The following is a 14591-nucleotide window of genomic DNA, read 5'->3' as shown; positions in this document are numbered from 1 at the left end:
CCTACCCCGTGTATCCACGTATCGTTTATACTGGTCACCTAAGCGCTGCTGAGAAGTCAGGAGCCAAATTTAAGGGAAACTTAGGGTCCGAAAAACGTTAAGCGAGCAAGAAAAATTTCATTCAATCATTTATTTTTCTATCGTTTATATAGCGTCGTTCACACTTTGCTTTGTTATCGATTCAAATCAAATCAAAACGTTTCTAAGGAGTTGTGTAAACCAGGCTCAATCTTTTAAGCCCATTTAAACCGTTTTATACCGCTAACGTGTGAACGTAGCTTATTTGTCACCTCAGTGGTTTCTGAGAATCTAAGGGCCCTAATTAACGGCCCACCCCAGGGCCCAAACAGTCATCAAGATCGGGATAAATGTTAATTTCCTATCTATTGAAGTGCCTTTAACCTAATGAGCAATTTCTAGGATGGCCCCAAAATATCAGCATTTCGCTCGGGCACTCACGAAAAATTACAGGTGACCGATACTACTCAAAGTGGCCCGCCATTACGGCTGAAGTCGAAAACGGCTACAAAGATTTACCTTACACAAATACCAGGAGGCAAAAAATCAACAACTTCACTGTTTTGTGCAATATGGCTGTAAGATACTTTTGCTTACCAAAATTAACAACCAAAAACAGACCCTAAAATATTAACCATTTCCTGTGGAACTTTCGCTAAGGCACTAGCGCAAAACATATTTTTTTACTTTAAACGATTATTAAAAAAACCTAACTACTCTTCATATAATTACTTCAACTACCATTCGGTTGAAAAATATTTGGATTTGCAACTAAAAATGAAATAAATAATGTATATATATCTTCGCAGGCTGGAGGTGGTTTTGAAGGAAAGGCATTTTTCCTCCAAACCACGGAAGCATTCACCATATCACGGATAAAATCATAAAGCGGTCATTGGAACATAGATATTTCTTTTGGATATTTCATTCTTCACAAACCATTCTTTTCCAAAGAAAATATTTTTAGAAAGTCTTAATCTGATATCTTGGCTTACGCGACAATATTTGTTTCTAGGAAATAACAATAGTTGTTTATTTTTTTTCTAACACTTTTCTTTAACAAATTCAAACAAATAAAAACATTTTTATATTTTCACAAAAGATTATTAAAAACTACTTTGGTATTGTGATTAAAATGAAGGTTTTATATTAAAGCAGAATTTGCATTAATTAATTAATATTTAAACAAGGGCGCACGCTTTGAGGAGTACAGTTATTTTGCTGGAAAATATTTATTTCACTATCCTCAGCGGCCAAATAATGGTTTCCACCATTTTTGCCAATTATTCATTATTTTTATGAGATCTCTTGTCGACGTGTTTTAAAATAAACTCTTTTTAAAAAAATAAAATTTGAAAACATTAAAATATAGAAATTAAAACGTAATAGACTAAAATTTAATTTAAATATAAGAAAAAGGAAAATACATTTACCTATTTATCCAAGTATAGGTTATTTGTGACATAAAATGAATGTCTTTAAATAAAGGTGCATTCTGTAAATTGAGAATAAAATAAAAATAAAAGTACTATTTAACAACACCGCGAGTAAAACAATTTAAATAAGTATGACACATTTTGTCACAGTGCAACATTAATAAAAGATTCCTAACAGAAAATAAAGTATCATTTTTCTGGCCAGAATGGATTTTACGTCTTTGTTAGGAGTAAAGGCACTCGGTGGTTTTTATAGTGAAAAATCGTTACTTAGAATGTGTTTTTTCTAGTAACAAATATTCATCAACAGTTAATTATTGGATCTGTTGGAGCTAGATATGTCATGAAGTCATCATGCAGTCAAACAGCGAATCTCGATCGGTACCTTATCTAGCCTAAGCTTGCGGCAGCCACCTATCTGAAGTATCATCTATGAGGTTTAATTTAAGGCAAATGTATAGTGCACCCCCAAATTTTACATTTCAACTGCTTTTCAGGAGAGTTTTATTCTGGTGTCCACACTACCCTGCTGAAATATGCTAAAAATTTAATTATTGGATAGAAAGATTATTTTAAGTAGATTTGGATAAGAGGAAATTGATGAAAGTTTTACCTAGACCCTTATTCTAAACTCTCCAGTTCATCTTAATTACAAAGCGATAAATTCAATAAATATTAAGCCACAAAGCAATAATTTTTTGCCATCTTATTCGTTTCCATTAAATTTCATGGTAGGAATTGTTTTAAATTTAAATTTTTTAAATGCTTTATTAAACATTATTTCACCTGGCACAAGCAACTCAAAGTATCATATTTCGTTCCTGAATACGCAGTAGTTTTTGTTTAAAACCCCTTTTAACATTTATATATAAAACATGTTAATTGAAACATTTGAATTCACATTTAGGACTGAAGAAAATCAATACCTTAGGTTGAAGAGAGGTTCCATCCTGCTCGATGGGCTTTAAATACTTGGCTTCTTTATCGTTAAGTAATGATAAAAAGAAGAGAAGAACTATAGATGAAAGTTGAACAATGTGAAATATTAAATCAAATGGCTCATCCGTAAAATCCTAGAAAAGAATGGAATTTCATTTGAAATCACATGACTATCGCTACCAGTTTCCATTGTTAAAAACTTATTTCAAAATATAATCACAATTTTTCTTTTACACTACATTTCGAGAAATATATTTCTCCTTATAAAACTGACTTAGTTTTTTATCTGTTCCTTATTAAATTCTAAAAACCGAACCTCTGAAACATATGCCCCTTCTTGACCGTATATATTTTATCTATACGCGCTCTACATAGATCACCGGTCGTTCTCAACAACGCTAAGATTTTACTTTCGAACAAGATGATTATCTGTTTGTCTGTCCAATATCGTATACTGATATCGACAGGACCTAATCAATATACTTTGTAGCGGTGCTCGTTCATCTTCCTGCGACGATAATTTGATAGTGTTGAAATGTCTAAATGCGTTTTTGATAACTATTCAAAAGTAGTGACCTAATCCCAAAGATCCCCTTCTCAAATAAATTGCAAGAAAGCTCTTTAAATAGAAGTTAACATCGTTCACTTAAAATAAATTTAAAAAACTAGTTCGGTAAACTTTATATTAATTATCTTAAGATTTATTATTTAAATCGTCTCAAATTACTAAATTTCATAAAATATTTGTCATCGGGTAAAACGAGCTTTAGTGAAATAATCTACTCTAACTAAAGCTCATTTCTCTTAAACAAATGTATATTTTATAGCCAGGAATAATGTGAAGTCCACTTTAAGCGTTGATTGAAACCCATTCATGCTGGAAGAGTAGGCTTCTTTATCCTAAAAATATCAGACCATTTTTTCTTGGGTTCCCTAAAGCTTAAGTTTCCTTCCCCCTTTCAGGTCGGTGGGAAAATTAGCCATGATGGATCGTCTCAACAAACTCATTCTCCGTAAGTGTAAATAAATACATGTATGTATTAAGATAAATAAACATTTTTATCGATTTAATTTATCTATTGTAAAATAATAATAATAAAATTGTATTAATAAAATGAAGAGGAGGGTCAATTCTCATATCACAGCATTTATTTAAACTAAACAGGGTGTTACGGATGAGTATGAGCTTATCATATATTTAAGGGTGTGTTCTTTGGATGATAATGAGTCAAAAAGTCCTTTGTTTTAGAGTTTTGGGCCCACCAATACCCGGCCCCAAAACAAAGTAATTGCCAGTTATGTAGAGTTCGGTATTCTACCTTGAATTTTATTGCTTCTATTTATTATTAATTTGATTTTAACAGTGAAGCAATAAACACAATAAAAAATGCCAGAAGATCATTAATAAACTGTGCTAAATCCTACAAGGAGTTTATAAATGTCAAAGTACAGTATTTCAAAGCATCGAGTTAAATCGACACTGTTAAACATGACCGACCAGTCGTAAATACGCAACTTGTACGAGGTGAATGTCCAATTAAAACGGTTCTTTTGGGACCCAGAACTAATATGTTACCGGGGCCCGAACCCGCTCTCGGCAGCCCTGCATACGAGAGCGAAAAACGAGTCTTGGGGGAACTGTTGAAGACACGGAATGGTACTGATACACTTTGATTTGCGTAAAGCTTGACGATTTAGCCTAAGCGAAGGAAAAAATTTGACTCACAACACCAAACCGAACGTTTTTGCCTAAGCTGTAATACTCCATATCGATTGAAAACTCGCGCATACGCTACCACGCGTTTGGATTCTACGTAGCAGACGACTCTCAACATGCAAGCCGAAATGCAAGGAGATTTGCTTAAGCGTTTAAGTATCCCCAAATTAAAAGTATTATGCGAAAATTTTAAAACTAAATGTAAGAAAAGAGAATATATTGAAGAAATTGAAGAAATTAAAAAGAAATTAGAGCAAAACAGTCACTAAGAAAATGTAGCAAGTGAAACTAAGTAAGGCCTGGTTCGATACACAAATTGCAGATTCAAATGGAGATAAAACGTTTTCTGTTGATAAACATGAGACGTTCTGTATAACATGCGGTTTTTCGGAATGTACCTGTCTTTATAAAAACAATTAATTGCCAAAAACCTCCACGCCAATCTCTACTAAAAACAAAAAGAAAAAAGGGCAGGTTTCTCTTAGTTTGGGAACAGACAAGTTCTTCCAGGGTGTGTTATTTCCGTTTAATTGTTTTATCTTAAACTTAGTTTATAAATTTCACTTCTTTTTGAAATTTGATGGTGTTTCCTTACAAATATATGTGGTCAAAATGCTCCACAGCCTGACAGTGTGGTCAATTGAAGGAAATGTCCAATCCCATAGACTATTCCCAAAGCAACCGTGATCGAAGTATACTATTACCTAATACAGAGGAAGTCATTAATTGACAATGTCAGCAACAAACAATTTAAGGGTTTTAAAAAATATGTGGCTCATCTAGTCGCTAAGTATATAATCAATGGGATTGAGACTAGTCTCGTAAGTAAGATTGGATGTTTCAAAAATTTCCCATTATGAATTTTTTTCCACAGGTCTGTGATCAATTTCTATATGTAAAATTCAGCTGCTATCCCTCTATGAAATCAGAAAGCTATAAAGTTGTTATAGTTCTTGATTCGGTTGATGGACATATCTGTGGAGGAGCTTGTGAATGTATTATTGGGTATAAGACGCGGCTGAAGAAGGACCTCGGTCCGAAAGCTCCCGAGTGATTTTAAATGAAAATAACCATGAAGTAGCAGATCTTTTGTTTTAAATAATTATTAAATTTAGTCAACCATGGTAATAAAAGAAAATATTTATAATATTATTGGGTATGTTGATCTATCTCTTGCTCCAAACACTAAATATCCTATAATATAAATATAAATAATTTTTCAGCAAATCTGGAACATGTAGTCCCGTATAGGTGCACTTCTCCTTTTTTGGTAAAATACACGGATGTAGAAAATGATAGTTTTGCTATATCTTACACGTCTATGCCATGCTCGTGGAGTGCTCCTAAGCTGAGAAAGGTTGATTGTAAGCCCTTGTCAGAAATTTTCTGGAATAAGCCCAAGTTATCCAGTGTAAAAAAACAATGTTCGAAGACTAATGATCTAGACTACGCAAAATTTGATCCGAGACATCCAGATGATAGTTCACCAGATAAAAATTTCATCAAAAAAGCTGTCATGGAACTCTTGAAATTTCAACTCCTATACCCGCAGCTTTTATTGACATTCAAGACAATGCTCTAGTGAATGAAACAGATGTTATGTGGACTACAGCTATGAAATTAGTTTATAAACCTTGTAAGTGAAAACAGCATATACTTTTAACATCAGGGTTCGCACACGACCTGGATAACCTTAGGATAATACTGATTGAAAAACATAAGTTCTTGTGTATAGAACTTAGTCTCTCTTTAGTCTCGTAGAAAAAGATCGGTGAAAAGAAAGGGAAATTTTTGTACGAACCCTGAACATGGACAGAGTACGAATATAATTTTCATACTTTAAACAGCTTTGACATATGAAGAGGTTGATGAATCTTGGCGGGAGGCATTTTTCCAAAACCAACGCACTATACAAGCTGTTGTAGATTATATTGAAAGGGCTACTGTTAATCAGTCTGATAGTTATTTGTGGAAAATAATTAAAATCGGTAGACTTTCAAGTTCAATGTTTGGTGTAATATTTGGCTGTAAAGGAAAAAAAATTCCCAACTTCAATCGTGGATAACATACTAAATCCAACCCAACTGGATAGGTAAGTTTGAATTATTAATTAAATACAAATATATTTGTAATTTTATATTTTAAAATATATTTAATTAAAGGCCGGTTTAAAAAAAACAAATTCCTAGGACAACTTGGCAAGTGGTTTTAAGAATATCTTTTTATATACGCTAAAGCTTTTAAAAAGCTATTTCCGTTATAAATTGTTTATAATAATTGTTACCACAATTTCAAACCAGCCTTTAATTAAATATATGTTGTTGGATCGCTGTCGAAGTTGCGTTATAAATAATCGCTTGATGCATTTTAGGTGTTTCCTAGTTTCGACGAAAGTTTGGTAACGCGATAACTTCTCAACCGTTGGTTATAAAAGGATAATTTTTCCGCTTTCTTATTGTGAACCGACCACTGTGAATTCAAAAACGCGCGAGTCAGTGCCGTAGAACCAATATTTAAAAAGTTGTCAAAAATGAGTTTTGACGGTTCCCGCCAATCTATTAATTTTTGGCGGACGAAACCGATTAATAACGTAAGATATTGGAAAATAAATAATAGTTGCAATTGGTTTCATCGATCTATCTATTATAGTTTTCTAGCAGAATTAAAAAGATGGCAAAAATTTCACGTGTCGAAGACTTTTTAAACAGAGTGTACACCCAGATACCAGGAAAGCAAAGATCATGGTCAATTTCAATCTAAACAACTGTTCAAGACCTAATAGATTTATCACAGGCTGCACATGGCCTAATAAAAACAATTGCAATAAATATGAGTCTAATACTGAATGTGTTTAAAACTATTTACATGGACAAGTACCGCTACTTACCACGTAGTCGTGTGTCATCATGAAAGATCTTAACGTGATGAGTACTGATATTAATGAAAAACACCAAAATGTAATTTGAATTCCTGAACGTCGAATGCCATATTTCTTTCCCAAAAAATGCAATATCAACACCAAAACCTGAAAAGTAAAACATGTTTTAACGAGTCGATTACTAGTAAAACGGTCCAGGTTTCAATTTTAAGCAATATTATAAATAAAATATTTTCACAAAACTATAAATTATCGTGATTCCAATATAAACAATAGGATACTTATAAATTTTAACTCTCATGGACGGTTTCAAAATGTGTGCGCTGTTTCACCATGCTCCCTCGTTTTGCATTTATATCGCGTTCCTGTTCAATTCTTTCTTATCATCGCTTAACTGATATTCCAAGGTGACTTTTATCGCGCTTGTTGAAGCTCGACCGAGATATGGTAGGGCTTCATACAACGATCAAATATTAAAAAGGGCAATGTTTGTGCTTTGTTTTCCCATGGCGATTGAAATTGATTTTCCAACCCTTTTATTTAAATGGTACTTAAGTTCTTTATGGGTCTAGTGTCAGGAACTTTAAAGTTTGAATCCCACATATTGTCTAATAAGCTGAAAATTGGCACTGAGGTGAGGGATGTTTTGGCTTAACATAAACAGGGACTAATTAACATGACATTAGTCCATGACAGAAATATGATCATAGTACCCAACTGTCAGACGCTTGCGTCGCCGCCATTTTCAGCATTTTTAACTAATTTGTATTTAGAAAACAGAAGGGAATAATAAAAAATAAAACATCAAATACCATTAGTAAATTATGTCATAAATTAAACATATATGAATATCTTTTGTAAATGAGCAATGGTCTTGTGAAATGCTATTAATCTGGTGAATTCCACAAAAATATTAAATGTGACGTGGGACGTGTGACGTGTGATACGAAGTACGAAATATTATATATTAATATTTCAGTCTTAAATATTAAAAATACAAAATTTATTTATTTCATTAAAATACATGAAGGTGCACCAATATATTTTAAATTTCCAAAATGCATTCTAAATTAACAATTTAATTAATTTAAAATAATATTTTGGAAATTATTCTTCGTCAGGGATTTTTCATAAATTTATCAATATATTTAAAATTTTCCGCGAGGTTGTGGAAATATTTTAACCTTTATTTTCAAACATAGGGATTTCTTTATTTTATTCCAACTCTACCTTGTTGTTTCAAAAGCCTTATTTGGGAGTACAAACAATCACTATTAATGTTGATCTTAATTAAAAAAATTCGTACACGAAAGCTATGAAATGCACTTTCGTGTATAATTGGAAAAGTATACTTAAACAGTTTCCTATCATTATCTCTCTACAAAATCATATCATGTGTTAAAAAAAATTCAAACATTCAATGTAAATTATTTCTTAAACATTAAAAGTTTATTTGTAATAAAATAGTAAATCTGATCTTATTATTTGAGAACTTCAAAAACTAGGGAAACTCAAAATAGGTTTGGTTCATACCACAGCTATTACAATTTTAAACACAACATTTATATATGGTGCACATTCAAAATTGAGCTCTGAGATTTTCAGAAGCTGAAGTATCAGTTTGGCTTTTTCATATTGTTTCGTACTTTTCAAGAACAAACTGATCTGTCACTTGCTTTGGAATAGCTGTAGATGGTCAAATATCTAGAAGTGCCAAAAAGGGTTAAACAATGAAATCAAGTCGCGGGTTAACCGCTAAGGGTTGTCTTGACCTTGATTACTTTTGCACGTCTATCTGTCACACCAAAACGATTATCTCGACTGATCAAATTTTTTTCTTCATCTGATTTATCTTATCGCTTAAGCGGATAGTCGAATAAACAGGGATACACAAATAATTTTAACCTATAAGATGACTATTGAAGATAAAAATAATAGTTGACCCCTCACATCTCTCTTGAAAGTCCCTTAAACTAACTGTGCACAGACTGGTGTTTTCCTATTATGTTCTCTATTTATTTTACAGGCGAGACTTCACTTGACTCTTCATTGAAATGTCATTAGGTATTCGATTTTAACCAAAATTACACCAATTTTCTGAGATTTATAAAATTTAACACAATTTATTTCCAATACAACGAACATTTTTCAAAGTGGAAAGCTTAAAACATATTATTTTCAAATCAAACGCTTGGCAAAATGAATTCAAATTATACCCTACATTTATATCTTAAATTTTAAAATTTCTTGTAAGTCCTTGTTAGTTTAAGCGTTGCAAACTTTTATGAATTTCATTATTTTAGTTAATTGTTTTTCCGACAAACGAGAAACAAAATTAAAGATTTTAGATGGAAGTATTACAACGATATAAAATTTAAATTTGTACTTACATATGTAGGGCATTTAACTAATTCCGCCAAAACTTCCGATGATATCTTTTCAAGGCGTATCTTGAACGCTATTTTTAAAACACTGAAAGCTATAAGGACAGTTGTTATTCCCTAAAACAATAAAAATGAGAATTTAAAACGGTGAGAGTGCCAAAGAGTTTCAAGAACCAATTTTACTCTACTGTCACGGAGTACAATGAGAGAAATTGAGAATAAATGAGATGTAACAAGTTTCTGAAGGATATTACGTACTACAGTCATTTCAATCCTATTTTTTGGTGTATCTAAGCCAAATTATCACCGAAACAATCTCAGGGGTTTATTGTTTTAAAAATGCTATACATAGATAACCTCTAAAACTCTGCCACTTAAAGCGTAAATCCAGAAGCTTATACAGGGTGTCCACTAAAAAATTAACCAGGGCGAATATTTAAAAATCTGTTTTAGGTACGATTTCAAGTCGTATACAAGATGTAGGGGGAAACCAACTGCGAAAATGTCGATGACCTTGAGACATGTCTTCAAGGTCATCTAAAATCTAACTCGAGAACCGTAAGGGTTAGAAATTTGGTTCCAGTTAGACACGTGTTCCACGTGACTTTTTAAGTACAAATAGCTTTGATCTGATCGTATTTGACCAATAGGAAGCCGAGAAATGCTTGATGAAAAACAAGAAGGTCGTTAAGTTGATAACGTGTCGAAAGCGAGGTTCGGGAGCTGATAACACTAAAGATACTCGTGTTAGAGTACTGAAATTTGCTACGCATCCTCCAAGGGGCTAACCACTCTTAGAAAGTCTGTACACCGGGTTACGCTTAGATTAGCGCTGCCAAAGGCAGGGACTTCAAAGATTACGCGTAATCCCATTAGTACAGTCAAAGGTACGGCTCTGTACACCGATTACGCGGAGTGATCAGCCCCTCGGCATCCTCATTAGGATTGAGGGTCTTAAGTTTAGAAATTTCAATGACCTTGACCCATGTCTTCAAGGTCATCCAAAAACTAACGCGAGAACCGTAAGTGTTAGAAAGTTGATTCCAATTAGAAAGGTGTTCCACGTCACATTGTAGGTCTAATGAGTTATGATTAGATCGAATTTGACCAATAGGAAGTCGATGAACTGTTTTTCAAAATCACAAAGGTCGTTAAAATGAAAATTTAAAAAAAACGCACATAACTCGAAACTCATTATGATGGTCGTCATGACAACAACATTTAAAAATATTTTCAAATATCATTTTATTTTACGCTAAGCTTAATATTCATTCGAAGTTTATTTTTGTAAGTACAAAGTTAGTTGTTTCTTTAGAAATAATAAAGTATACTATTCGAGAAAAGGGCGAAATGGTTCGCTTCTTTTATGAAAATGGGAGGCCCTTAGCAGCGGCAATTTTTCTAACACTTACGGTTCTCGCGTTATTTTTGTATGACCTTGAAGACATGGTTCAAGGTCATTGAAATTTCTAAACTAAAGACCCTCAATCCTAATGAGGATGTGTAGCAAATTTCAGTACTCTAACACGAGTATCGTTAGAGTTATCAGCTCTCGAACCTCGCTTTCGACACGTACGTTATCAACTTAACGACCTTCTTGTTTTTCATCAAGCATTTCTCGGCTTCCTATTGGTCAAATCTGATCAGGTCAAAGCTATTTGTACTTCAAAAGTCACGTGGAACACGTGTCTAATTGGAACCAAATTTCTAACCCTTACGGTTCTAGAGTTAGTTTTTGGATGACCTTGAAGACATGGTTCAAGGTCATCAGCATTTTCGCAGTAGGTTTCCCCCTATATCTTGTATATGACGTGAAAATTTCCAAATCGTACCTAAAACAAATTTTGAGATATTCGCCTTGTTTCATTTTTTAGTGGACACCCAGTATTACATTTTCCACCTAATATAAACCAAGTAACAGAAAAAAAATGTTACTCAAACGTTTCTGGCCAAAAAAGTCAGTTTGGCCAGAAAAAACAAATTGAGGGCGAAACAGCCATTTCCGAATCTATTTGCGTTTGCATACAAAAGCGTTTTGGGCAATGGTTTCTGGGAATTCAAGCTGGCAAAGCAAAGAATTGAATTTTAATTTAAAAATAATTTGTTAGCACGTTTTATTATGAGATAACGCAATTTTTTACATTTTATGGAAAATTAATGAAGATTTTTATAGTTAAGTCCATTAATACATTAGTTACTATTATTTTAATTTACATGGTTACGAGAGCTGATCACTGAGCAATCGGCGAACACGCTTCTCGGGCGTAATCTGAATGCTTCGCGTTATCTTACTGCGTAAAAGGATCAGCCGCTTGGTACGGCGACAGCATTTGACTAATATTTCTGCCAGTTCTAATATCTACACTATATGTAAAACCAAAATCATATCTAACGTAAGTTTAACTTTATAAATTATTATATGTATATGTTATATGTTATATGATGAATGAAACATGTTATAAATTTTTAATTGCTAAATGAGATTCCAATTCCGAATAACAAACAATGTCGAATACTAAAAATACTAATACATATATTTGAAAATGATTAATACGTTTAGGCTTACCATTTTGGAAAGATTAAGGTAGGACCAAGGTATGTCCCTTCTACTTGACTTCTTGAATGACAGAACTTCGAAAAAGAGAAACAGCCATAGAAAAAAACAAGGAACCCAAGCCAACACGGTGCTTTGAAAACACGGCGTGAAATCTGGATTGTTGGTGTACCATGTTAAATTGGAATCCTGAAAATTAAGATTTATCGTGAGTTTTCACGTAATGTATTCTGTGGGGTGGCGGAGTGGTTAGTACTTTCGCCTCGCAGCAAGAGGAGCCGGGTTTGATCCCAGCTTGTGGCTCTGGGTGAAAACTCAAAACAACTCCTTCCGCGTTGAGTTTTCAAGTTATCTCCCCATCCATTGATTTAAGGGGATTTCCCCGGAGCTCTTCTGTTTCCCCTTCCATAAAATTTGTTGAGTTGAGTGGTAATAGTGGAATGAAAGGCTTGCTACCACCCTCCTACGCATAGTAACCCGGCCACCTGAATTAAGGGCTTTAAAATTCGCTTGATTAGTTAGGCCTTTAGTGGTGCCTTGGGTATTAGTCTAGCTGATTATTAGTATTATTATTATTATTGACTTCAGGCAGAAAAATATTCAAGGTCAATAAAGAAACTGTGTTTCAAGTAATGATAATTACACAACATAATGCAAATGAAAATCCTGCCGTTTCGTACCTATCTTGTTTTGAAAATTCAAATAGATGTAAGTAATTACGATAACAGCGTAGACAAGGGGGGGTTTCTGTGCCCAAACCATCCCTTGGGCCTACCTTTGACTGTACTAAATTTCCACCCCCTCTTAACATTCACCTACTTCGACCCCCCCCCCCTTTACGAATTCCTGGCTACGCCAATGTTCTTATTTTTATATATATTTAAATGTGTCTCTTAGTGGATAGGTTTCCTTTGAGACATCAACGGGGCCCGTTTCAATGGGAGCGAATGCGCCGCCTAGCCTTGGGTGTGCACATGTCATCATGGCGTTACTACTTCGAAGTACGGGGAAAATGTAGAGATAAAACTGCGTAGTTGTATTTGCAGAGTAATAAACCATTTTATCCCACTGTCAAAGTAACACACAACTTTATGATATATTTCACCTAGCACAAATTTTTCTTACAAAACGTATTTGAAAAATCAGAGAAAGCAAAGTTCCACGTTTCACAAAGTAAGCAGTTTAGGGATGCACTTTTTATAATCTTCTGTTGTGCCAATTTCAAACATAATATTAAAAAGCGCTTGCCAAAAAATTGCACATTCTCTTAACAAATTTACTTTACATTTTAATGGAAATAGGTTTTTAGAAACAACACGTTAGTCTAGTTTGTGGGATGTTTATACGACACGGATACCAGTGTTTAAGAATGCTTAACGCATGTAGTGAAATTATTTAATATCTTCTTAAGCGTTTAAATTAAAATATCGATGTAAAATATCAACTATAGTTTAAAGTCTTTATCTAAGTAAGCTAACATATTTATATCAACAATAATTTTTGAAAAAAATCCTTATTTACGCGAGATACTTCGTTTGAATAAAGTAGTCTGTGTTAATTTATAAAAATATTTTGATAAAATTCTAAGTTGTTTCTTAGACACTAAAATAAAAAGTTTAAATACGCAATCTTACCCAAAAACTCGAATTACAGATGTGTTGCAGAACGTTTGTCATTTTAAAACTGTTTAAAACAAGACCGAATAGTTTTTAAACTAGGAGAACATAGCGTGTTCCGCGACTAGTCACCAATACGACATTGCTAGGAACAGCTCGCAGTTTTTACTACTACAATATATTTGTGTACCGCGTTGTGATAACTCCAAACGGTCTCTTCTTTGAATCACATATTTTGTAAAATCAGGTTATTTATTCGTATCGCAGAACATTTATAATAATAATAATTTATAATGTATCATAAATCAAATTTAAATAGAAATTGTTTAAAAATCGCTATTATTTATGTGTCTTAATAAAAATTAGTATAATAGGATTTGTAATTTTATTAGGATATAAAATTCTTTTTATTCCTTACCCATAGTGTGCTGTTGCAAAACTCTTCAAAGACATGTTGTGGAAACATTGTAACAGATTTGGCAGCACATTGGAAAGCCAAAAGTTGTGCTTTCAATTGAACAAAAGATAGACTAAAAACCGTTCTTATTCTTCGCAAGGCATTCGAAAATTAGATTAGTAATAAACAATTTTCTGATGGTTTTTATCTTTGTGAAATTGGATCGTTTTCGACAACTTGTGTAAATGTTTCCTTCCAAACTGGTCGGGAGATTGTTGATATCCAAGTCAGTAGTAGCAGATTTATAAGACGCTATCGTTGGCTTTGATAATCTGAGCTAACACCATAGATTTCTTTTATTATAGTTGTACATGTAAAGTAAAACTTTTGGCAACCGGTCCAGCTTTCGATAAAAGGAGTGGAACTTATCGAGGAACATTTCAGCCGCATTAACATCCAGAAGTTTTCGCTAACAGTGGATAAATATTGAAACTTTGAGTGAAGAAAGCTACCAGATTACTGCTGGCTATTTCGGCCGACATTTTTATTTATGGAGAATTTCGCACGGTGTTATGTAATGATTGTGTTTTCCCGTGAGTCTAATCCATGATAAGAAGCCATTTGGTTTTCATATCTACCTAGTTAAGGGTTC

The 14591-nt window shown here is 33.3% G+C and overlaps 1 protein-coding gene across 1 annotated transcript in view; it reads right to left on the bottom strand.

Moving 5' to 3' along the window:
- The window catches only part of LOC149949807 (ATP-binding cassette sub-family C member 1-like), an 85005-nt gene extending 70913 nt beyond the window's left edge, over positions 1 to 14092 (bottom strand). Inside the window, exons 1-6 of the mRNA XM_090169507.1 lie at positions 13961 to 14092; positions 11939 to 12115; positions 9379 to 9489; positions 6998 to 7135; positions 2381 to 2527; positions 1452 to 1513 (exon numbers count right to left, since the gene is read on the bottom strand). Coding sequence (XP_090025633.1) covers positions 1452 to 1513; positions 2381 to 2527; positions 6998 to 7135; positions 9379 to 9489; positions 11939 to 12115; positions 13961 to 14008 — 683 coding nt within the window. The 5' untranslated portion in view covers positions 14009 to 14092. The remainder of the gene's footprint in view (positions 1 to 1451; positions 1514 to 2380; positions 2528 to 6997; positions 7136 to 9378; positions 9490 to 11938; positions 12116 to 13960) is intronic.
- Between the last annotated feature and the right edge of the window lie 499 nt (positions 14093 to 14591).

The sequence above is a fragment of the Leiobunum rupestre genome, chromosome 3 (assembly GCF_980474605.1).
Source record: "Leiobunum rupestre chromosome 3, qqLeiRupe1.1.hap1, whole genome shotgun sequence".
Lineage (NCBI taxonomy): Eukaryota > Metazoa > Arthropoda > Arachnida > Opiliones > Sclerosomatidae > Leiobunum > Leiobunum rupestre.
Note: the sequence above shows the minus strand (reverse complement) of the source record. Positions and strands in the feature narration are given on the sequence as shown.